We start from the raw sequence: 25,855 nt of genomic DNA, 5'->3' as shown, positions 1-25,855 counted from the left end.
TGATGCCTGCTCCGGTGAGGAGGGACTCTGGGTGATTGAGCAATCATGCCAGCTTGCCATTTATTGGGAAAAGTCGAGCGTCGCCCAGAGGAACGATTAGGAAACCCAATTACTTTCAGAGTGTACTTCCTGCCCTGGGCTTACTGTTGTTATTTTATTACTCCCAGTCTTTATCAGACTATCCTCCTCCCAGTCCTAATATCTTGTTTCAATCCAATCATCTTTGACGGGAACATTTCTGCCCGGGAACAGCTAAAATCTTATAGGGAAAATGGTCAAATGACTAAATTCTCCATCTACTGCTAAAGCAATATGCTGTATTTTCTCTGTCTCTGACCTCATCCTTACTGGATCATAGAGATGTATTTCCCAAAATATCCCTGAGTGTTGATGGACAGTCTTTTTTGATGACATTGAGCTAATTTGTAGCCATGTCCTTGTCTGGACAGTCTATTAGATTACATGGTGTTGCATGGCACAAGATGCAGGGTTCCCTGAAATGTAGCTTTTTTGTGGCTCTGAGCAACGTGATTATAGGCCTTTGGCAGTGAGGGTTAACCAACAGATGACAGATACAAATGAACACAAGAGGCCTCCAAGGATGGTTTTCACTAGCCTGTATGTGTGGCTGGCGATGTCAACTAGGGAGTATTTTCTGGATTGAGATGTGAGGTGTCCGTTGGCAGACTGATAGTGGAGTCTGCCACGAATGTGGATTCCTAGAAAGGACTCCAAACTCAGTTTATCTCCCAGTTCTCTCAGACCTCAGACACACATGCAATGCTCATTTCACAAATACACATTTGTATTTACACATATATTGGGGACTCATGCTCATATGTCCTCTATATAGGGGACTCATGCTCATATGTCCTCTATATAGGGGACTCATGCTCATATGTCCTCTATATAGGGGACTCATGCTCATATGTCCTCTATATTGGGGACTCATGCTCATATGTCCTCTATATAGGGGACTCATGCTCATATGTCCTCTATATTGGGGACCCATGCTCATATGTCCTCTATATTGGGGACCCATGCTCATATGTCCTCTATATAGGGGACTCATGCTCATATGTCCTCTATGTAGGGAAAACACAGAGCCTGCAGCCTTTTCCTGTCTAGGACAAATGATCTGAGGCCTGCGGACCACACTGAGGACAACTGAGAAAGATAACAGTGGGCTTTAGATGTCAAAGATCACCTGAGATAAAGACAGCCCCCCCCCCCCCCCCCCCCCCCCACCCTATCCTCACTGTCACCAAATAATTTAAACCCCAATCTAGACGTAGGCCTGGCTGGCAGATTTATAAAGATGGATGGGGCAGAGCAGAGGAGAATCCAGTCTCAGAGGGGTGTGGGGGGAAATGGATGGGGAAGGGGAGCTCTCCCTTTCTCTCTCTCTCTCTTGCGTAATCAAATCAATGACAGTGTAATAGACTCTCAGTGAATTCCATTATGGCCACACAGACGCCACAGACCCATTCATTATGATGATGTTCTGAAGTGAGAGATTTCATTGTGGACCCACACCTCTAGTGAAATGGGGACACTAAGGGATGGCTGGAGGACCGGGGTCTACCCTCGGCTTCTTTACTGCTGCTCTCTCCCTGTTTCTATGGAGATTTGAGGGCTTTCAGCAAATCAATCAATGGAAGCACACTTTCATTACTTGGCCTTGAGCTTCTTCTATGTGAGGCTGCTGACAGGCATGGCTCATTAAATCTGTTTGTTTGAGAATGTGGGTGACTTTTAGAAGGAGATGACCTGTTTGAAATAACCTGTTTCGAAATGAAGGAATGTTCAGCTTTATATGTTCAATCGATTTCTGTTGGCAACATCTGTTTGTTAGACTGACAGTGAATACTGCACATAGCCGCCCATGTTATATGGTTTTATAGATTTTTCTAGTAATTGAAATCTTCATGTTGTCTGAGTCAATCTCTCTAACTCGCTCCATCTCTGCTGTCCATAGGTGGTAAGGGGGGTAAGAAGAAGAAGGCCAAGGTTGGCGCCAAACCCACCAAGGCTAACGGCTCCAGCTGGGCCAATGTGCCCCTGCCCCCTCCACCTGTACACCCTCTCCCTGGCACCGAGATGGACCACTACCCCAACGAGCACTATGAAGGAGGAGGGTATGAGCCACATCCACCATAACATACACTCCATACATCCATGGAACAGTCCACAATCTGCCCATACAGTCCAATTGGATTGTACCACACTAATTAGAACAATTATATGTATCTACCATTGTCTGATCCTTCATTCAGCCTTTGCCGAAAGTGAGACAGTTACTCCTAATAGGGGAGTAACTACATTAGCTTTAACATGTATATACAGTAGACTGTTGAGTTCAAGTAGAACCCAACCAACTGCTGTGTGTTATTATAGGACATTGTTGTGCTCCTGGCTAGCTGTTCCTCTCTGTGGCTAATTACACCAGTACATCTGGAAAGAAGTAGAGGAATCTGTATGTTACTGTCTCCCCAGGCACGCAGGATGGACAGAGATGGTTTCACATCAATCTATCTACTCATCCCATATTTTTATCTGAGAGAGAAACTTCATGAGTGCATTGTTTCACCATTGTAGTCTCCTGCGGCAAGCGGGATTGACAAATCCATCTATTCTGCTGATTCTCTTTCTGAGGGAAAGAATGTCAGGACTACGTTGTTTCAAGCTGGGAGAGAGGGAAATACCCAAAACAGAGACAAAAAGAGAGAGATTCCACAGTGAGCTCTCTCCGCTAACTGAGTATGAGGGTAGCGTTTTACTCATAAACTATTTTCTCTTTTCCACGTTGCCTAGCCTCTCTCTGCTCTTTTCACACCAAATTACCCTCACGCAACTGTTATTGTTAGTAGACTGCCAGGCGTTCCTTCATGTAAAGTCTGCCTTTAGTCAGGGGAGGTGTAAGCTAAAAATGTTAGTTGTATCCCAAAATAGATTCACTCACACATAGTATCTCATTTAACTGTGTCTCTCCCTAGTTGAGGTGTGCTGTCCTCTAACCTTCATCCTCAGTCTGGGACACTCATCTGGTTTAATAGGCTATCTGGCAAATGAGCAGTCCTCTGCACTGTAAATCTGAGCCTCTTAATGACCACAGATTTAAACAGTTATGTCCTATGGAGTGTGCACTGACAAATTCCTTTAATTAACATTTTCTTTACGACTGTTATTTCAGCATGTATAAGCACCGTTATGGGAAATTAAAACCTCACTCCCTCCATTACTCGTATGTACAAAGTACTTTATAAAGTTTGACAAGGTCACACTAGTCTGAAGTCCTTTAGAATGTTTGACAAGGTCACAGTAGTCTGAAGTCCTTTAGAACGCTTGACAAGGTCACACTAGTCTGAAATCCTTTAGAATGTCTGTCAAGGTCACACTAGTCTGAAATCCTTTAGAATGTTTGTCAAGGTCACACTAGTCTGAAGTCCTTTAGAATGTTTGTCAAGGTCACACTAGTCTGAAGTCCTTTAGAATGTTTGTCAAGGTCACAGTAGTCTGAAGTCCTTTAGAATGTTTGTCAAGGTCACACTAGTCTGAAATCCTTTAGAATGTCTGTCAAGGTCACACTAGTCTGAAATCCTTTAGAATGTTTGTCAAGGTCACACTAGTCTGAAGTCCTTTAGAATGTTTGTCAAGGTCACACTAGTCTGAAGTCCTTTAGAATGTTTGTCAAGGTCACAGTAGTCTGAAGTCCTTTAGAATGTTTGTCAAGGTCACACTAGTCTGAAGTCCTTTAGAATGTTTGACAAGGTCACACTAGTCTGAAGTCCTTTAGAATGTTTGTCAAGGTCACACTAGTCTGAAGTCCTTTAGAATGTTTGTCAAGGTCACACTAGTCTGAAGTCCTTTAGAATGTTTGACAAGATCACACTAGTCTGAAGTCCTTTAGAATGTTTGACAAGGTCACACTAGAGCGCTTGTCAAGTCACACTAGTCTGAAGTCTGAAGTCCTTTAGAAAGTTTGACAAGGTCACACTAGTCTGAAGTCCTTTAGAGCGCTTGACAAGGTCACACTAGTCTGAAGTCCTTTAGAATGTTTGACAAGGTCACACTAGTCTGAAGTCCTTTAGAATGTTTGACAAGGTCACACTAGTCTGAAGTCCTTTAGAATGTTTGTCAAGGTCACACTAGTCTGAAGTCCTTTAGAATGTTTGACAAGATCACACTAGTCTGAAGTCCTTTAGAATGTTTGACAAGGTCACACTAGTCTGAAGTCCTTTAGAAAGTTTGACAAGGTCACACTAGTCTGAAGTCCTTTAGAGCGCTTGACAAGGTCACACTAGTCTGAAGTCCTTTAGAATGTTTGACAAGGTCACACTAGTCTGGCACATTACCAAAAGAAAGACAGTCTCTTCAGACTAGTGTTACCTTACCCCTCCTCCCTCTCTCTCTCTCTCTCTCTCTCTCTCTCTCTCTCTCTGTGGCCACCCCAGGTATGAGAGTGATGGCTGGGGTCCTCCCATGCCCGTACAGACCTACCTCCACCAGGGAATGGAGGATGAGCTAGAGGAGGAGGAAGAGAGGGTCCCCACCCCACCCATGCGTGGAGTGGCCTCGTCCCCAGCAGCGGTGTCCTTCGGTCAGCAGTCCACGGCCACCCTCACCCCTTCTCCCCGGGAGGAGCTGCAGCCCATGCTCCAGGCCCACCTAGACGAGATCACCCGTGCCTACCAACTAGACATGGCCAAACAGACATGGTACGTACTCTCACTGGAGGGGACTACTACAGAAGCAGTACAAGGTTCAAATGGGGTGTTAAGAGAATGGCTACTATGGATATTGTGCTGAATGTGTTTTTCTTTCATGATCTATTTATTTCTCACTTCAATGTTTTATTTAGGTGTTATTTTAGCTGCACAGTGACAGTGTTGCGCAGAACAGAAACGCTCATGAATCATGTCATTTGAATGGGCCAGTGTTGCCACTTACATGACTGTCCCTTCTGACTTGTTTAGGCTGCATCCCACACCCATGCTGCTACACATGGTGGTCACGCACGGCAGATGAAGGCCGTGTTTCATCCTGTTAGAAGAGAGGGAGAGAACAAAGGATGAAGAGAGGGAGAGAACGAAGGAGGAAGGGAGGGAAAGAGGGAGAGACTGGCATCCATTCATTAAAGTAGAGGGAATAGGGAAGACTTGTCAGGAAGGAGCTGTGGTGTTAGCCGGTAATGACTGCATTGGGTTTGAGAGCATCTTTTGACAACAGGAAAGAGCCAGTAATTACATCAGAATCAGAATCCCTCTCACCGCAGACTGTCTCAAAGATACTACGTCGCTCCTTAAACAAACGGGGCTGTCAGCGACGTGAGGCGGGCGTGGAGCGGAGCGGGCTGCTTGAGGGGTGACAGCCTCGTGTCGACAGGTCTAGAGAGCGGGCCCATTGTACCCTCTTCAACTTCAATTACAGGGTCATTGTGTTGGCATGGAAGGAGGAGAGACGTAGAATTAGTGGAATTGTCCCAATTCATTCAAAGCGGCAGAATCTGAAAGAATTTCTAAATTTAGCTTGACAGTTCCTTTCGTCTATCTTGGATTCCTTCTTTATGTCCTCCTGTCTTTCATTCACCAGCTTTGTCTTTCTTGATGTCTTTTGACATTCGTTCTCTTCCCTGCTCTTGCTGGCCCCCCACCAGCAGCCCATCCTCTCCTGTGTCTGTGTTTTGGTGTGTACCTGTAGCATGATGATAACCCATATTACTCTGACTCTCTGACAGGCTCATGCAGGGTGGCTCCCTCCCCCCCCTCCCTCCCCAGGCTCCCGCACCTCCGGTGGGGTACGTGTCCAGCACCCTGGTGTCTGACCTGGAGACTGACATCCCTGACGAGGATGAGGAAGAGGAGGAGGATGACAGCTATGAGATGTCCAGGCCTCTCTATGGTATTGAGCAGACGCCAGGGTCCAGCATGGACAACCTAGACAGCTCCGTAACAGGTGAGATACTGCACCGATACAATGACATGTGGACAGAACAGAAGGTATTGGAACTTCTTCCCCCCTTCATTAGGATTCCAATCTGCCTGATTTGATGCAGTTTCCTGCCACTCTCGGAGGAATGGTTTGGATATTACAAAGAAATAAATCGCTCTCCAAAACAAAAAGATGTTAAATACAAAAGCATGTTCAGTTGTCATTCCACAGTCATTTAAAAAGATCACAGACCCCTTATCAGGTAACATATCAAATGTAAAGGGCAGTTCTGCCATCGTCCATGTGAAAACAATCTCTCTGACCTGCTAGCCCAAGGGAGGGTGTTTTTTTTCTCCCCACGTAACTGCAAATCTCATAGTGTTTGAAAAGCAATGTTTTTACAATATTTGACTTTGATGGCATCGGGTCAAACTTTTAAACTTCATATGTTTTTCTACAAAACTTAAAAATGCATTGTTTTCACAAATGTGGACACTTGTATTGCGCTGGAGATAATGGAAACGAGGTTAAAAAGTGATAGAATTGCACAACACACAACAAAATACCACAGATGCCTCAAGTTTTTAGGGAGCGTGCAACTGGCATGCTGACTGCAGGAATGTCCACCAGAGCAGTTGCCAGAGCCACCTCCAATTTGTCAGTACTTCCAACTGACTGTGCACCTGCCCAGTCATGTGAAATCCATAGATTCATTTATTTAAATTGACTGATTTCCTATATGAACTGTAAATCAGTAAATCGTTGAAATTGTTCCATGTTGCGTTTATATTTTTGTTCAGTATAATAAATACATCTTACAATTACAGTGCCTTGCGAAAGTATTCGGCCCCCTTGAACTTTGCGACCTTTTGCCACATTTCAGGCTTCAAACATAAAGATATAAAACTGTATTTTTTTGTGAAGAATCAACAACAAGTGGGACACAATCATGAAGTGGAACGACATTTATTGGATATTTCAAACTTTTTTAACAAATCAAAAACTGAAAAATTGGGCGTGCAAAATTATTCAGCCCCCTTAAGTTAATACTTTGTAGCGCCACCTTTTGCTGCGATTACAGCTGTAAGTCGCTTGGGGTATGTCTCTATCAGTTTTGCACATCGAGAGACTGAATTTTTTTCCCATTCCTACTTGCAAAACGGCTCGAGCTCAGTGAGGTTGGATGGAGAGCATTTGTGAACAGCAGTTTTCAGTTCTTTCCACAGATTCTCGATTGGATTCAGGTCTGGACTTTGACTTGGCCATTCTAACACCTGGATATGTTTATTTTTGAACCATTCCATTGTAGATTTTGCTTTATGTTTTGGATCATTGTCTTGTTGGAAGACAAATCTCCATCCCAGTCTCAGGTCTTTTGCAGACTCCATCAGGTTTTCTTCCAGAATGGTCCTGTATTTGGCTCCATCCATCTTCCCATCAATTTTAACCATCTTCCCTGTCCCTGCTGAAGAAAAGCAGGCCCAAACCATGATGCTGCCACCACCATGTTTGACAGTGGGGATGGTGTGTTCAGCTGTGTTGCTTTTACGCCAAACATAACGTTTTGCATTGTTGCCAAAAAGTTCAATTTTGGTTTCATCTGACCAGAGCACCTTCTTCCAAGTGTTTGGTGTGTCTCCCAGGTGGCTTGTGGCAAACTTTAAACGACACTTTTTATGGATATCTTTAAGAAATGTCTTTCTTCTTGCCACTCTTCCATAAAGGCCAGATTTGTGCAATATACGACTGATTGTTGTCCTATGGACAGAGTCTCCCACCTCAGCTGTAGATCTCTGCAGTTCATCCAGAGTGATCATGGGCCTCTTGGCTGCATCTCTGATCAGTCTTCTCCTTGTATGAGCTGAAAGTTTAGAGGGACGGCCAGGTCTTGGTAGATTTGCAGTGGTCTGATACTCCTTCCATTTCAATATTATCGCTTGCACAGTGCTCCTTGGGATGTTTAAAGCTTGGGAAATCTTTTTGTATCCAAATCCGGCTTTAAACTTCTTCACAACAGTATCTCGGACCTGCCTGGTGTGTTCCTTGTTCTTCATGATGCTCTCTGCTCTTTTAACGGACCTCTGAGACTATCACAGTGCAGGTGCATTTATACGGAGACTTGATTACACACAGGTGGATTGTATTTATCATCATTAGTCATTTAGGTCAACATTGGATCATTCAGAGATCCTCACTGAACTTCTGGAGAGAGTTTGCTGCAATGAAAGTAAAGGGGCTGAATAATTTTGCATGCCCAATTTTTCAGTTTTTGATTTGTTAAAAAAGTTTGAAATATCCAATAAATGTCGTTCCACTTCATGATTGTGTCCCACTTGTTGTTGATTCTTCACAAAAAAATGCAGTTTTATATCTTTATGTTTGAAGCCTGAAATGTGGCAAAAGGTCGCAAAGTTCAAGGGGGCCGAATACTTTCGCAAGGCACTGAATGTTTGCCTACAGTTACAGACTGCATTTTGACTATTGATTCATAATGATGTCCTGTATATGAACTGTTTATGACATATCTATGTGTCTCTATAGTGTGGTAATTTGCACCTCATCTGATGAATGTATTGAATGTACCTTAAGCCCAGTTTGTTCAAGTGGTTTTGGCAGACTGTGGTATTATAATTCTCATACCCAAAAAGAGATAAGAGAGTTCATTAATTTTAGAGAGAGAGGGAGAGAGAGAGAGACAGACAGACAGACAGACAGACAGAGATTTAGCTCACACAAAGCGTCAGCGAGTGCCATGTCCATAAGAGATTTAGAATACATTTCACGTATGGAATATTCCATTCCAGACTGGAGGCACCATTTCAATTTTTACAACTCACTGAAAGCTTTTACAGCCGTCTGTCTGTCGGAGAGAGAGACATGTGAAGGGCATGACATTGGAGAAGCAGAAACAGCACGGCTGTATCCTACTGCGTCTCTCATACCGACTGAACAGGACATACAAGTCCTCTATACTGGACATGGCTGATACTACAGACAGGATGAAGGAGCAGTTCGGTGTTTTTTGAGTTGGGAGGGATAGAACAAAGAAGAGAAGAGAAAAAGGGAAACAGTATATCTATAGAGAGAGACAAAGAGAGAGGGAGGAAGAGACATATCTAGAGAGAGACAGAGAGAGGGAGGAAGAGATATATCTAGAGAGAGACAGAGAGAGGGAGGAAGAGATATATCTAGAGAGAGACAGAGAGAGAGACAGAGAGAGGGGAGGAAGAGATGTATCTAGAGAGAGACAGAGAGAGGGGAGGAAGAGACATATCTAGAGAGAGACAGAGAGAGGGAGGAAGAGATATATCTAGAGAGAGACAGAGAGAGGGAGGAAGAGATATATCTAGAGAGAGACAGAGAGAGAGACAGAGAGAGGGGAGGAAGAGATGTATCTAGAGAGAGACAGAGAGAGGGAGGAAGAGATATATCTAGAGAGAGACAGAGAGAGGGGAGCAAGATATGTATCTAGAGAGAGACAGAGAGAGAGACAAAGAGAGAGGGAGGAATATATATATCTAGAGAGAGACAGAGGGGAGGAAGAGATATATCTAGAGAGAGAGAGAGAGAGAGAGAAAGAGAGAGGGAGGAATATATATATCTAGAGAGAGACAGAGGGGAGGAAGAGATATATCTAGAGAGAGAGAGAGAGAGAGAGAGAGAGAGAGAGGGGAGGAAGAGATATATCTAGAGAGAGACAGAGAGAGAGACAAAGAGAGGGAGGAAGAGATATCTAGAGAGAGACAGAGAGAGATATATAGTGTATCTATAAAAAGAGGGGCATGAAAAGAGGGAGAGAGGGTTGACATGGCTGCTTGCCTGGTCTGTCGACTGTAGCCCCAGAGTCTCGTTTTTCTGTGGGATGATGGAACAGGGGCTGTGGCGGCTGTGACACATGCTGCTGTTGATATATTTAGAGGAATATAAAGCTGCGACTGGGCCCTAATCTGCTGCATCTCTCCTGCACTGTATTACTCTGAAGACACCACTATTTCTTCTTATCTCTCCACAAGTCTCTCCCTGCTCCCCACCGTTTGACAGCACAGACACGGTCCCAGCTCCAGAGTTAGTGGGAAGGGTAGAGAGAGTAAGGAGGAGGAAGGGGGGATTTATCGTGGCCACCATTTTGAGGCTGTGGAAAGAGGAGTGCAGGAGCAGCATTCTGTAGAGCCCAACATTATAGATTTGTTATTGTTTTAATAATATGTCATGCACACTGTAATACAGCATATTTTTCTAAAGACAAAAGTGAATCCACCTGCGGCTGTATTAAATGCCCATGGCTAGGCTGATATGAAAACACAGAGGTACTTTATCCCAGGGTTACTAATGCTGCAGTATAACATCCTCAGTGATCTCAGATAACATCCTCAGTGATTATTCTCTAGTGAATACTGTAGCTCCTTTTACTGCCCCTGGCTAGTGAATACTGTAGCTCCTTTTACTGCCCCCTGGCTAGTGAATACTGTAGCTCCTTTTACTGCCCCCTGGCTAGTGAATACTGTAGCTCCTTTTACTGCCTCTGGCTAGTGAATACTGTAGCTCCCTTTTACTGCCCCTGGCTAGTGAATACTGTAGCTCATTTTACTTCCCCCTGGCTAGTGAATACTGTAGCTCCTTTTACTGCCGCTGGCTAGTGAATACTGTAGCTCCTTTTACTGCCCCCTGGCTAGTGAATACTGTAGCTCCTTTTACTGCCCCAGGCTAGTGAATACTGTAGCTCATTTTACTGCCCCTGGATAGTGAATACTGTAGCTCCCTTTTACTGCCCCCTGGCTAGTGAATACTGTAGCTCATTTTACTGCCCCTGGCTAGTGAATACTGTAGCTCCTTTTACTGCCCCTGGCTAGTGAATACTGTAGCTCCTTTTACTGCCCCTGGCTAGTGAATATTGTAGCTCCTTTTTAATGCCCATGGCTAGTGACTAGCTCCCATTTACTGCCCCTTGCTGGTGGCTAGCTCCCGTTTACTGCCTCTGGCTAGTGGCTAGCTCCCCTTTACTGCCCCTGGCTAGTGGCTAGCTCCTGTTTACTAGCCTGAACCATTAGCACAGGGAGCATAGCAGGTGATTAGTAATTATGATTTGTAATTAGTAATCCCTGTAATTTGAAAATTGCATGGAACCTCCATCTGAATCCTATGGAAAAGAATACAATTGCACTCATGCAAAGTTGATTATGCACGATTTGTTTCAGAATTCAAGACCACAAAAAGAAAGCTAGATTCTACTGTTAGTACATTACGACAACAAGACCAAAGTTTGCTTGACGTCTCAGGGATAGCAGTGTCCCAAGACACACTGGAGTAGTAGAGAGTTGCAGTTAGTTTGGCTGGAAACTCACTTTGTGATGTGATGTGCTGAGGCAGTGGTTCTGAGCTGAAGGAGAGGATTCGGAAGGAAGCCTCAGTGCCTTGGTTTGGCTGTCTCTTGCTCTGATTTTACTTCAATATCTGCACTAGTCTTTGTGGGAGGATTGGACCCAGAAGAATTGCACTCTCACATTTTACATTTTTATTCTTAGAATCAAAACTCAGAGAGAAGTAGTTTGAGAGAAAATAGCCTGGTAAGTTTCCCAGGTTTATTGAATTATTCCATTAATTTGTGAATCATTTGCTGCCATCGTTTCTCAGAGAGAAAAACTGTTATAAAGTGAGCTGGTAGTTGAAAGCTTTAGTTCCCTGAGGCCTTGTTTAAGTTGGGTTCTGCACAAACCACAACATTGTGATGTGAAGGGGCTCAGGGGCGAGAAATTTAAAATCACTTTTAGGTAGTTTCCTGATTTCCTTTGGATACGCAAACATAAATCATATATGGAGTTTTATGACAGTTACTGTCCTGGACTAACGTTGTGTTCCAGTGAGAAGTGTAGTATGAAAGGGACTCTGTCAGTACAGCTGGTGCATGTGTGTGGTTGGCTTTAGTTGATCTTCTCCTGTCTCTCTCTGTGCCTGCCTTGGCCAGACCTCTGGCATGCCTTCTCCTCTGTGGGCCTGCCTTTGCCAGACCTCTGGCATGCCTGCTCCTCTATGGGCCTGCCTTGGCCAGACGTCTGGTATGCCTTCTCCTCTGTGGGTCTGCCTTAGCCAGACCTCTGGCATGCCTGCTCCTCTATGGGCATGCCTTGGCCAGACTTTTGTCTGTCACCCTCAGTTCCCACTTACCCCATCTCAGTACCCCTCTCATCCCCTCTACTCCCTACTGACCCCCTCTCCTCACCCCTCTCATCCCTCTGTCACCCTACTGACTCCCCTCTCAGTACCCCTCTGTGGATCAGAGGCTGATCCCCTCTGATCCACACTGCCCCTCTCACCCCCTCTGTTCCACACTGAACCCCCCATCTCAGCCCCCCTCTCTTCACCCCTCCTACCCCCTCTGTTCCACACTGAACCCCCCATCTCAGCCCCCCTCTCTTCACCCCTCTCATCCCCTCTGTTCCACACTGAACCCCCCATCTCAGCCCCCCTCTCTTCACCCCTCTCACCCCCTCTGTTCCACACTGAACCCCCATCTCAGCCCCCCTCTCTTCACCCCTCTCATCCCCTCTGTTCCACACTGAACCCCTCATCTCAGCCCACCTCTCTTCACCCCTCTCATCCCCTCTGTTCCACACTGAACCCCCCATCTCAGCCCCCCTCTCTTCACCCCTCTCATCCCCTCTGTTCTACACTGTCCCCCTCTTCCCCTCTGTTTCCTATTGACCCCCCCTTTCAGTACCCCTCTCATCCCTGCTGCTCCGTCTTTGCCCTCATCCCTCTGTCCCCATGACCTTTACTCCTCCATCTAAGCTCCTTACCATATTTCCCGATTTTCTTCATCACACCATCCACACTCTGCTTTTCATTTTTGTCTCATGTGCTTGTCTGCGAACCACAGGATTTTGTGTGTGTGTGTGTTTGGGTAAGTGCCACTTCATTGTGTCTGCCAAGCAAGCAGACAGAAAGCTGTCGTATAAGCGGACTGTAATCTCGCCTGCCAGAGTGGCATATTTTTGTTGGCACAATGAAACTTTTTATTGTAAGTACTGGAAAGGATTTATTTAGGAGTATCTTAAAGGATCTAGACATACTAACAGTAACACAGATAGGAAAAACACTCACAATACACAAGGGTTTCCATAAGCTTCCAGTATTTCTGCGAAATCTAGATATTGATTATTTTGCATGTGTCATGTGTCAGAACCTTATTATTCTCTATGTTTGGTTAGGTCAGGGTGTGACTCGGGTGGGAAAATCTATGTTTTCTATTTCTTTGTGTTTTTGGTTCCCAATCAGAGGCAGCTGTCTATCGTTGTCTCTGATTGGGGATCATCATCTTGCGTTGCAATTTTCCTTTTGGGTTTTGTGGTATCCAATTGTTTTAGTAGCTACTATCTTGTCTCATCGGTACAACTCCCGTACGGGCTCGGGAGAGACGAAGGTTGAAAGTCATGCGTCCTCCGATACACAACCCAACCAAGCCGCACAGCTTCTTAACACAGCGCGCATCCAACCCAGAAGCCAGCCGCACCAATGTGTCGTGCGCGATGAGACAAGGACATCCCTCCCTAACCCGGACGACACTAGGCGCGGCCGGTTATGACAAAGCCTGGGCGCGAACCCAGAGTCTCTGATGGCACAGCTGGCGCTGCAGTACAGCACCCTTAACCACTGTGCCACCCGGGAGGCTGGGATCTTGTTTTCTGTATAGTTTATTTTGCCTTACAGAACTGTGCGCTTTCGTTTTTGTCGTTGTTATCTAGCTTTTGGTGTCCTCAATAAAAAGAACGATGTACGCCTACCACGCTGCACCTTGGTCCAGTCATTCCACAAACGAGAGCCGTAACAGCATGTGACATTTTCCCCTTTTTGTCTTCAAATCTTCCTGACAGTGATACAACAGGCTACATATTTCTGCTGCTTTGGTTTAGTCATATAATTGAGCTTCAAGGATTTGGTATTCCTACTATATCACAAGTCAATGCTGCAGGACTTTCCACAGATCGTGAAGTGCATTAACAAGGCCTGACAAGAGAGACAGGTGTTTATAACAGCGACACCATTAGGTGTTTGACTCAACACAGTGTTTAGTGAGCTGTTTCATCTCTGTCACCTCAGGTAATACAGGGGCTCAGCTCTGGACAGGTGTGTCACCTCAGGTAATACAGGGGCTCAGCTCTGGACAGGAGTGTCACCTCAGGTAATACTGGAGCTCAGCTTTGGACAGGTGTGTCACCTCAGGTAATACTGGAGCTCAGCTCTGGACAGGAGTGTCACCTCAGGTAATACTGGAGCTCAGCTCTGGACAGGAGTGTCACCTCAGGTAATACTGGAGCTCAGCTCTGGACAGGTGTGTCACCTCATGTAATACTGGAGCTCAGCTCTGGACAGGTGTGTCACCTCAGGTAATACTGGAGCTCAGCTCTGGACAGGAGTGTCACCTCAGGTAATACTGGAGCTCAGCTCTGGACAGGAGTGTCACCTCAGGTAATACTGGAGCTCAGCTCTGGACAGGTGTGTCACCTCAGGTAATACTGGAGCTCAACTCTGGACAGGTGTGTCACCTCAGGTAATACTGGAGCTCAGCTCTGGACAGGTGTGTCACCTCAGGTAATACAGGGGCTCAGCTCTGGACAGGTGTGTCACCTCAGGTAATACTGGAGCTCAGCTCTGGACAGGTGTGTCACCTCATGTAATACTGGAGCTCAGCTCTGGACAGGTGTGTCACCTCAGGTAATACTGGAGCTCAGCTCTGGACAGGAGTGTCACCTCAGGTAATACTGGAGCTCAGCTCTGGACAGGAGTGTCACCTTAGGTAATACTGGAGCTCAGCTCTGGACAGGTGTGTCACCTCAGGTAATACTGGAGCTCAACTCTGGACAGGTGTGTCACCTCAGGTAATACTGGAGCTCAGCTCTGGACAGGTGTGTCACCTCAGGTAATACTGGAGCTCAGCTCTGGACAGGAGTGTCACCTCAGCTCTGGCCAAACTCAAGAGGCCTCTGTATGTGTGGAGTGTGTGTGAGTGTGTGTGTATGAGCGTGTGTGTGAGCATGTGTGTGAGTGTGTGTGTGAGCGTGTGTTTAATGATGGGCAGAACAGAATGAGTGTAGTAAACCACTACTGACCTGCCACAACACTGAGGCCTTGCAGCACAGAGAAACCTGAGATGGAGCCCTAACAACCTGATATTAACCCTCATTACACGATTCCACAACACATGAATCCATTGAAACCTACAGCCACAGCGCAGATGTTCAATATGGCGAGGCCTTTTGTGTCGGCGGAATTTCCTCGCTTGGGGTCTGGAGGCTATAAAAATGATGCGGTTGGATATTAAAGAGACTCTTACTTGATTTGTGAACACACACACACACACACACACACACACACACACACACACCCTGTGCAGTGCTCTGATGGTCTAGCTGGTGGTGTCCCTCAGGGTCCATGGTTAACGGCTGGGGGTCAGCCTCAGAGGAAGATGACCGTCACTACTCCAGCCACAGGTCCAGTGTGGGCAGCTCCTCTGACGGGTCCCTCTACACCCAGTGTAGCTTCGCCCAGGCCCTGGTGGCAGCCGCTGACAAGGCAGGCTACCACCTGGAGGGCACCAGCCTGGCCAAGAGAGGTTGGTATATGAGGAGTGGAGCCCCTCCAGCCTGTTCTCTCTGGAACCTCTGTATGACTCAGAAAGAGATGCAGTGATTGATCTACTTCCTGCCATCTGCTGGCTGGTGTTTTCTCCTCTCTACTGCTGTTTGGTGGAAAATTTGCATGGCTCTACAATATGTGGCTGAACAAAGGATCCAAACCTTGATTCAACTCTAACTTTCCTCCAGCTTTGCACTCTGACTCCTACCAAATTGGGATAGAGGAAAGATTTCTGGGTGAACTCACTGGTGATTTCTTTGCAGGCTTCTAACACTGCCTGTACTTTCTCATTGTCAAAATAATGGAGTGATTTTGAGGATTTCTGGTGACTGATGAACTAACTGAACCTTCCATGGGATCCTGCGAGCTTCCTGCTTGGAAATCAACATTCTCATCTTTAACTCTCTTTAACCTGCCTCTCTCCATGTTCCCCTCAATACCTCCACTAACCCAGTGGCCTCTCTCGCCACTTCTCTCCCTCCTCCTCCAGGTAAAGGGCTGTCCCACCGGGCCCGGCCCAGTAGTCCCTTCTCTACAGATGGCAGCATGGTGGGCACACACAGCCTGGGCCACCAGAGGGCTGCCCGGCCCACCCGCAAGCCCCGGGGACAGTGCACCGCGCCCCACAAGAGAGACGCCAGTGCAGACGGTAAGAGAGGGATCCTGGACGGCTTGGTGCTTTAACCAGAACTTTCCCAGAACTTTGTATAAGCGGAGACTTACCTCTGACAAAAATTACTCATCATCTATACCAGGGCTCTCCAACCCTGTTCCTGGAGAGATACTGTCCAGTAGGTCTTCACTCCAACCCTGTTCCTGGAGAGATACTGTCCAGTAGGTTTTCACTCTAACCCTGTTCCTGGAGAGATACTGTCCAGTAGGTTTTCACTCCGACCCTGTTCCTGGAGAGATACTGTCCAGTAGGTTTTCACTCCAACCCTGTTCCTGGAGAGATACTGTCCAGTAGGTTTTCACTCCAACCCTGTTCCTGGAGAGATACTGTCCAGTAGGTTTTCACTCCAACCTTGTTCCTGGAGAGATACTGTCCAGTAGGTTTTCACTCCAACCCTGTTCCTGGAGAGATACTGTCCAGTAGGTTTTCACTCCAACCCTGTTCCTGGAGAGATACTGTCCAGTAGGTTTTCACTCCAACCCTGTTCCTGGAGAGATACTGTCCTGTAGGTTTTCACTCCAACCCTGTTCCTGGAGAGATACTGTCCTGTAGGTTTTCACTCCAACCCTGTTCCTGGAGAGATACTGTCCAGTAGGTTTTCACTCCAACCCTGTTCCTGGAGAGATACTGTCCAGTAGGTTTTCACTCCAACCCTGTTCCTGGAGAGATACTGTCCAGTAGGTTTTCACTCTAACCCTGTTCCTAGAGAGATACTGTCCAGTAGGTTTTCACTCTAACGCTGTTCCTGGAGAGATACTGTCCAGTAGGTTTTCACTCCAACCCTGTTCCTGGAGAGATACTGTACAGTAGGTCTTCACTCCAACCCTGTTCCTGGAGAGATACTGTCCAGTAGGTTTTCACTCCAACCCTGTTCCTGGAGAGATACTGTCCAGTAGGTTTTCACTCCAACCCTGTTCCCGGAGAGATACTGTCCAGTAGGTTTTCACTCCAACCCTGTTCCCGGAGAGATACTGTCCAGTAGGTTTTCACTCCAACCCTGTTCCTGGAGAGATACTGTCCAGTAGGTTTTCACTCTAACCCTGTTCCTGGAGAGATACTGTCCAGTAGGTTTTCACTCTAACCCTGTTTCTGGAGAGATACTGTCCAGTAGGTTTTCACTCCAACCCTGTTCCTGGAGAGATACTGTCCAGTAGGTTTTCACTCCAACCCTGTTCCTGGAGAGATACTGCCCTGTAGGTTTTCACTCCAACCTCAATCTAGCGCACCTGATTTGAATAATTAGCTGGTTAAAATGCTGAATCAGGATAGTGACAACTGGGGTTGGAGCCTACAGGAGGATAGCTCTCCAGTAACAGGGTTGAAGCCTACAGGAGGATAGCTCTCCAGTAACAGGGTTGGAGCCTACAGGAGGATAGCTCTCCAGTGACAGGATTGGAGCCTACAGGAGGATAGCTCTCCGGTAACAGGGTTGGATCCTACAGGAGGATAGCTCTCCAGTAACAGGGTTGGAGCCTACAGGAGGATAGCTATCCAGTGACAGGATTGGAGCCTACAGGAGGATAGCTCTCCAGTAACAGGGTTGGAGCCTACAGGAAGATAGCTCTCCAGTAACAGGGTTGGAGCCTACAGGAGGATAGCTCTCCAGTAACAGGGTTGGATCCTACAGGAGGATAGCTCTCCAGTAACAGGGTTGGAGCCTACAGGAGGATAGCTCTCCAGTGACAGGATTGGAGCCTACATGAGGATAGCTCTCCAGTGACAGGGTTGGAGAGCCCTGATCTATAAGGACTTGGACAATAATACAATTACTGATTAATACTGATTTACTGATTACTGATATATCACCAGACTGTTACCATGTAGTTAACCACATCACCCCTCCCTTCCAGACCTACCTCCTCCCCCTGACCCCCCGCCAATCCAGGGACCAGGGCCTATCCAGGGAGCCCGTAGTGTAGGCGGTGTGTGCCCCCCAACGGAGAAGAAGGCCTCGTCCCTGGAGCGCCAGCCCATGTGTGGTGCCATGCCCCTGTCTGGGCTGGAGGAGATGAAGAGCTGCATGGACAGACAGACACGCACCTCTCTGGAGCGGCACCGCCAGGCCCAGGACAGACTAGCATCCATGGACCGAGGAGACGACCCACGCAGGGGACACAAAACAGGTACTGGACTGGAGGGTAAAAGCAAGTGAAAATGCCAGCACGCTGTCTGAAAGACTCGACCTGATCCAAACATTCCATTCATTGCACAGGTGTTCGTTCTAATTTGCAGATGCCAATTTCTTGTATCCTGCACTGTGGCAGTGTGTTGGATGTGAGCGAACATTACTTTAGAACAATAACTCATATTCCGCACCACAGTATGGAGCCAGTAGATATGTGGTTAGGTCAGCAGCCATTGCTGTACAGAGAGAGTAACTGTGTGACAGCAGGGTCCTGATGGCTGCTGTGCCTTGGCAAACCAGAGCCTTTACTAAACCCTGGTGTTCAATCTCCTGCTGAGAGGAGACTGAGCTCCCATGAACAGATTGCACTGTCTGCCACTTGTACTTGTCTTCCAGAATGCTCCCCCCCCCCCCACACACACACACACACACACACACACACACACACAGCCTGTAGGCATCGCCAATGGTGTCCGGCTCCAGCCCAGTCCAGGCAGAAGGCTCTAGCCAGACAGATGCAGTCTAATCACCCCAGCTTTCTCCTCTCAGACAAACAGCGGCCACTCCACCACTCCACCCATCTGTCTGTGTGTGGAGTCATTAGACCTCACCATGCTGTGTTCCTGTCCTGTCTGTGCCAGGACAGACAGAGCAACAGACAGAGAGTCAGACAGAGAGGCAGACAGAGAGCCAGACAGAGAGCCAGACACAACGACAGACAGACAGACCCAGAGATACAGAGAGGTATCACATTCATCAGATTCTTCTTCAGAAGACAATACGAAGTGCACTCCAAGTTGACTGATACACAGCAGAGTTCAGAAGGCTCTCTAAGTTGACTGATACACTGCAGAGTTCAGAAGGCTCTCTAAGTTGACTGATACACAGCAGAGTTCAGAAGGCTCTCCAAGTTGACTGATACACAGCAGAGATCAGAAGGCTCTCTAAGTTGACTGATACTCAGCAGAGTTCAGAAGGCTCTCCAAGTTGACTGATACACAGCAGAGATCAGAAGGCTCTCTAAGTTGACTGATACTCAGCAGAGTTCAGAAGGCTCTCCAAGTTGACTGATACACAGCAGAGATCAGAAGGATCTCTAAGTTGACTGATACACATCAGAGTTCAGAAGGCTCTCTAAGTTGACTGATACACAGCAGAAGGCTCTCTAAGTTGACTGATACACAGCAGAGTTCAGAAGGCTCTCTAAGTTGACTGATACACAGCAGAGTTCAGAAGGCTCTCTAAGTTGACTGATACACATCAGAGTTCAGAAGGCTCTCCAAGTTGACTGATACACAGAGCATGAGCACAAAGCATGTCAGTGCTAAAATATACTGGTCTGCAGAAGGGAGTGCCACAGCAGGCCAACACTACAATATACCTTTATTTAACTAGGCAAGTCAGTTAAGAACAAATTCTTATTTTCAATGACGGCCTAGTGGGTAAACTGCCTGTTCAAGGGCAGAACGACAGATTTGTACCTTGTCAGCTCGGGGATTTGAACTTGCAACCTTCCGGTTACTAGTCCAACGCTCTAACCACTATCTAACCCATCTGCAGCAGGGGGTGTCACAGCAGGTCAACACTACAATATACTGATCTGCAGCAGGGGTGCCACCGCAGGTCAATACTACAATATACTGATCTGTATCAGGGGGTGCCACAGCAGGTCAACACTACAATATACTGATCTGCAGCAGGGGGTACCACAGCAGGTCAACACTACAATATACTGATCTGCAGCAGGGGGTACCACATCAGGTCAACACTACAATATACTGACCTGGAGCAGGGGGTTGTCATAGCAGGTCAACACTACAATGTACTGACCTGCAGCAGGAGGTGTCACAGCAGGTCAACACTACAATATACTGACCTGCAGCAGGGGGTGTCACAGCAGGTCAACACTACAATATACTGATCTGCAGCAGGGGGTGCCACAGCAGACACTAACAGCTCTGTAGTTGCCTTTCCCCTCTTCATAAGGGCGTTAGCTGGGAGACCCATGTGTGAGCCCACACTGCCCACTGGCACCAACACACTGCAGATGTCATTAGGAGGGAGGTCTGCCAACAGGCTTTCTGTCTCACTATAGCACCTTCTGCAACCACCACCACCCAGCCAATCCACCTACGGGTGCCCAAACTTACCTAGCCCCCCAAAATGAATCGACAAACCACAATGTTGTTAAATACTTTTGTTGTCCCTCCCCATGTCATTTCTGTAAATGAGAATGCATTTTCCTCACCCTCTGCCCCACAGGAGCCCTTTTTCCTCTTGCCAGGCTGTCATTTTAAATAACAATTTGTTCTTAGTTGACCTGCCTGGTAAAATAAAGGTTAATATAATTTAAAATAAATAAAACACTCTCAACTGCAGTCAGGGTTAGTAGTAACAATCTGAATGTTTCCCTCTGTGTGTTTGTCCAGAAGAGGGGTGCCTGCCCCCCTACAGTAAACCATCGTTCCCCTCCCCTGGGGGCCACAGTTCCTCTGGGACAGCCTCCTCCAAGGGCTCCACGGGGCCACGCAAGGGAGAGGGACCTCGAGGGCCACACCAACGGACTGCCACAGACCACAATGACTTCCTGGGGACCAACGGACAGGGACAGTACTCAGGCGAGTTATGTAAGTATCACACCATTTTGTCTACTGTCTTATCACAAGAAGGCATTTTGATGTCATAAGCAACTATATTGATTATATTGACTATATTGATTATGCGTTCGTAAATTCAATCGGGAGTGCCAGAGTACGCTCAAAGTGCCCTCTGGTCTTTGGTAAATTCAGAGCGCTGTCAGATTGTCCGTTTGTAAATTCAGAGCGTTTTGCTCTCTGAGTGTTCAGAGCGCACACTGAATGCTCTGGCTGAGGAGTAGAGTTGATCTGAGCGTTCTGACCTCACAACGGCAGTCAAGCACCCAAGCTAACTGGCTAACGTTGGCTATTTTGCTAGCTACTTCCAGACACAAATGAGAGAACACCTCACTCTGATCATTTTACTTCCCCTAAGCAGGTCTGGTTAGGCTGTTTTCATGTTATCCAGAGCGTTGGTGACTGTAACTGCAGCTGGCATCAATTTAATTTAAAAATGTTGCCAACGTTTACTGATACCGGTCATAATCAACAGGTGTTGAGTGTTTGGCAGTTATTCAAATCAAATCAAATGTTATTTGTCACATGCGCAGAATACAACTTACTTACAAGCCCAACAATGCTTTAAAAAGTAAAGAAAAAAATTTGAAATAAGTGTTGTGTAAAAAATTGAAAATAAAAGTAGCAAGTAATTTAACAGTAGCAGTAAAACAACAAGTGAGGTTATATACAGGGGGTACCAGTACAGAGTCAATATCCAGGGCACTGGTTAATTGAGGTAATTGAGGTAATATGTACATGTCGGGAGTGACTATGCATAGATTATAAACAGAGAGTAGCAGCAGCATAAAATAAGGATCTGATTAGCTGTTCATGAGCCTTATGTCTTGGGTGTAGAAGCTGTTCAGAAGCCTTTTGGAACTCGACTTGACGCTCCAATACCGCTTGCCGTGCGGTAACAGAGAGAACCGTCTATGACCATGGTGGCTGGAGTCTGACATTTTTTTGGGCCTTCCTCTGACACCACCTGATATTGAGATCCTGGATGGCAGGAAGCTTGGCCCCAGTGATGTACTGGGCCGTGCGCACTACCCTCTGTAGTGCCTTGAAGTCGGAGTCCAAACAGTTGCCATACCAGGCATTGATGCAACCCGTCAGGATGCACTCGATGTTGCAGCTGTAGAACCTTTTGAGGATCTGAGGACCCATGACAAATCTTTTCAGTCTCCTGAGGGGGAATAGGTTTTGTCGTGCCCTCTTCACAACAGTCTGAGTGTGTTTGGACCATGATAGTTTGTTGGTGATGTGGACACTGACAGGCTCTCAACCTGTTCCACTACAGCCCCGTCGATGAGAATGGGGGCGTGCTCAGCCCTCCTTTTCCTGTTGTCCACAATCATCTCCTTTGTCTTGATCACATTGAGGTAGAGGTTGTTGCCCTGGCACCACACAACCAGGTCTCTGACCTCCTCCCAGCGCACTGGCACACTCAGACTAGAGTGCTCTGAAATCGGAGTAGATAGCAAGAGTAAATGTATGAACGCACCCTAAATGTATATCATTTTGGCAAAGATTTAGCTATGTCTTGACATTGCTGTTCTCTCTGTCTCTCTCACAGAGTGACCTGCCTGCAGTAGGATCTGAACTGAACTGGAGTAAAGCCTCGTCGTCCTCATCAGAATTACGCCTCGTCTGTTGGTGTAATGAACTTTGTCCTTCTTTGTGTATTATCAGAGGAGAGGAGCAGGAAGATGACGATGATGACCACCATAACAGAACTGTAAATGTGATGTATAAACACAGACATACATACTGTACATCCCACTATGTTGTTGTCCTCAAGAAAATGATTTGCCACCTTCCACCTTCATTTTTTTTCAGTCAGAAAAGAGCAAGTTAACAAAATAATTAAAACACCTTTATGAGAAAACAAATTTTCAAAGTAACTGTCCTTGGGGAAAAAAAGTGAATCTTGTTTCCTGTAAATAGATGATTTACCTTGTTGTTGCATTGCTATGCAAGCCTACTTCAGTTTGAGCTTCTTCATTCCATACTGTTGGTTATATCTAGTCATTTGTATTATACGTGAATTGATAGGCTGGTGTGCCCTAAAATAATTGTTTTTACGATCCATCATTTGTTAATACCTATCATTGATTAATTATTATCATTATTATTATTAATTATTGTTTTTTTGCACTGCGATTTTTGGTGATAAGCACAAAAGCATAGCTCCTACTGACAGGAAGTACCGGAAGAACATGCGAGGAGGAGTTTCTCTAGAAAGATGAGAAAATATATACTAATGTACAGAGAGATATTAAAGATTAAGAGGTTGCTTATGGACAGCAACTAAATGGATACCCATTCCCAAGTTAGGGCTAATCAGAAAGCAGATGTTTTTTGTTGTTGTGTCTTTGAGGTTGGGGGCAGAGAAGGGGCAGAGTAGAGACAGAGAGAGGAGGTGTTAATGGTTAGCGCATTGGGCCAGTAACTGAAAGGTTGCTAGATCGAATCCCCGAGCTGATAAGGTAACAGTTAACCAACCCACTGTTCCTACGCCGTCATTGTGAATAAGAATTTGATCTTAACCGACTTGCCTTGTTCTATAAAGGTTGCATGTTTTATTTGTTTTTATTAGTTGATTATTGGGTTAACGTCATCTGATTCTATTGTAATCTTATAGTCCTACAAATGGACTGCTATAGACTTGTTAGAGCTGGCAGTTGTGAGGTAGTCCAGGCATTGTCTTGTTTTCAGAACATAACACAGCCACATTACAATGGACATCTAGCTTGGCCCTCATCTTCATACCAGCATTTAAATACAATTTATTTGATCTTCATCTCATCCTCTTCAATGAATTCTAGAGTTTTTGTTTTCATCTGAAGATCATTTGTATAATGCGTCGAGCAATATGGACAAAGTGAACATCTAGAATCTAGTCACTGAAACCATAGAGTAGCACTTAGAAAACACTATGAGGAGCCTCAAAGCCATAGTTCAATAGGTGTAATCTATTTTATAAACTGGGTGTTTTCGAGCCCTTAATGCTGATTGGCTGAAAGCCATGGTATATCAGACCGTATACCACAGGTATGACATAACATTTATTTTTACTGCTTTAATTACATTGGTAACCAGTTTATAATAGCAAATGTGGCACCTCGGGGGTTTGTGGTATATGGCCAATATACCACGGCTATGGGCTGAATCGAGGCACTCCGCGAACAGCACTTAGGCATGGTACATTGGTCATATACCACAAACCCCCGAGGTGCCTTATTGCTTAAATCTAAAACTGACATATGACTTGCTTCCTTTTAATGACCCCACTGTTAAACTCTGGATTGGGTCGAACCCAGTTGTAGTAAGAACAAACAGTAATATTGATGCTAAAGCCACTCTATTGCCAGGAAAGAGGCTTTAGGATAGGTCCTTCTTTTGTCTCCTTTGTTATGAGACTCAAACATTTCTTTTGTCATCCTTTTTAACTTTATTTTGCTTAATTTAGAGCACTTAATTTATTTTTTACCTTTAATTAACTAGGCAAGTCAGTTAAGAACAAATTCTTATTTTCAATGACGGCCTATGAACAGTGGGTTAACTGCCTGTTCAGGGGCAGAACGACAGATTTGTACCTTGTCAGCTCGGGGATTTGAACTTTCAGTTACAAGTCCACCACTCTAACCACTAGGCTACCCTGGCGCCAATGTACTCGGTTAAGAGCGTTGTCCAGTAACTGAAAGTTTGCTGGATCGAATCCCAAAGCCAACTAGGTGAAAAATCTGTCAGTGTGTCCTTGAGCGAGGCACTTAACCCTAATTGCTTCCATATGGCGCTCTGGATAAGAACTTCTGCTAAATGACTCAAATGTAAATGTAAAATGTACTCCACATCCATGACATCCCATGAAAACATCACAATTGCCTGCTTCTGCCTCAACTGTTGTGTATCTGTTTCAGTCGGAGCACTGCAGTTTCTGCCTTGAAGTATGGTACTATGTTATAATTAGCACACAGTAGAACATTAACTAGACTCCCTGTTGGGACTCCAATTCCCAGAATGCATTTGATAGTGAAGCAGAAGGCAGGTACAGTCAGAATGGAGAAGAGCCACCTGCAGTAGGAGATCACACTGCCTCTGTCTCTACAGCATATAGCACTACTTTCTATCTGCCTGTCACAACATGTTTTCCTTCTGCCACATGGAACTATTCAGCCTCAGATGTTCAATTTGTATCTTCTCAAACAATGTTCTTATCATTTTTTTTAAAGCCTGTTTCTTTGTATGCCTTTTATGGACTCAAAAAGGTTGCTTAACGATGTGTTCGATATCAACGTTCAGGATTTTACCGGTAAAATGTTTATTTTGTCTTCTTTTGTACTGCTTAATGTTGATAAAAGGAGAGTTGGAAAGCAAACGGAAGCTTTGCCAGATATGCTGTTGTACTGTTGTGTTCATGTCACTGTCATTTCATATCATCAACCTAGTGGCCAGTGTTCTGGAAATGAGGTGCAAGGAGTGTCTCAGGTTATTTTACTGTACATTCTGGCGGTGTTCATGTATGTGTGTATATATTCATATGCATCTTCACTCGGTTATTTCATTCCAGTTTCATTGCTGAAAGATATCCCTCTTTTATGTCCGATGCTGTCCTGTTTCATTTCTTTTCACCAGTGGTTTTAATTCCACGTTTAACGTGCTGGTCCATCCACCTTAAGACAAGATGTCAGTAACAGAACATACCAAATTAATATGGATACTTCTAATGTGTTTTTGTGTCTTTTTAATAATCATGGTTTTCTTGTGTTGTTGTTTTGTATTTATTAAAATGATAATAAAAAGGTATATTGTGAAATATGCATAAAGATTTGTGGAATATAAAATGTTTGTTTTTTT

At 45.6% G+C, this 25,855-nt stretch overlaps 1 protein-coding gene across 1 annotated transcript in view; it reads left to right on the top strand.

The window, feature by feature from the left end:
* The window catches only part of LOC139385511 (roundabout homolog 2-like), a 344,996-nt gene extending 320,893 nt beyond the window's left edge, over positions 1–24,103 (top strand). Inside the window, exons 24-31 of the mRNA XM_071130632.1 lie at positions 1,979–2,138; positions 4,455–4,718; positions 5,738–5,955; positions 15,353–15,538; positions 16,052–16,210; positions 18,085–18,357; positions 20,789–20,986; positions 22,572–24,103. Of these exons, the coding sequence (XP_070986733.1) occupies positions 1,979–2,138; positions 4,455–4,718; positions 5,738–5,955; positions 15,353–15,538; positions 16,052–16,210; positions 18,085–18,357; positions 20,789–20,986; positions 22,572–22,573 (1,460 nt within the window). The 3' untranslated portion in view covers positions 22,574–24,103. The remainder of the gene's footprint in view (positions 1–1,978; positions 2,139–4,454; positions 4,719–5,737; positions 5,956–15,352; positions 15,539–16,051; positions 16,211–18,084; positions 18,358–20,788; positions 20,987–22,571) is intronic.
* The last annotated feature ends 1,752 nt before the right edge of the window (positions 24,104–25,855 follow it).

Source organism: Oncorhynchus clarkii, chromosome 27, assembly GCF_045791955.1.
Source record: "Oncorhynchus clarkii lewisi isolate Uvic-CL-2024 chromosome 27, UVic_Ocla_1.0, whole genome shotgun sequence".
In the NCBI taxonomy this organism is placed as follows: Eukaryota; Metazoa; Chordata; class Actinopteri; order Salmoniformes; family Salmonidae; genus Oncorhynchus; species Oncorhynchus clarkii.
Note: the sequence above shows the minus strand (reverse complement) of the source record. Positions and strands in the feature narration are given on the sequence as shown.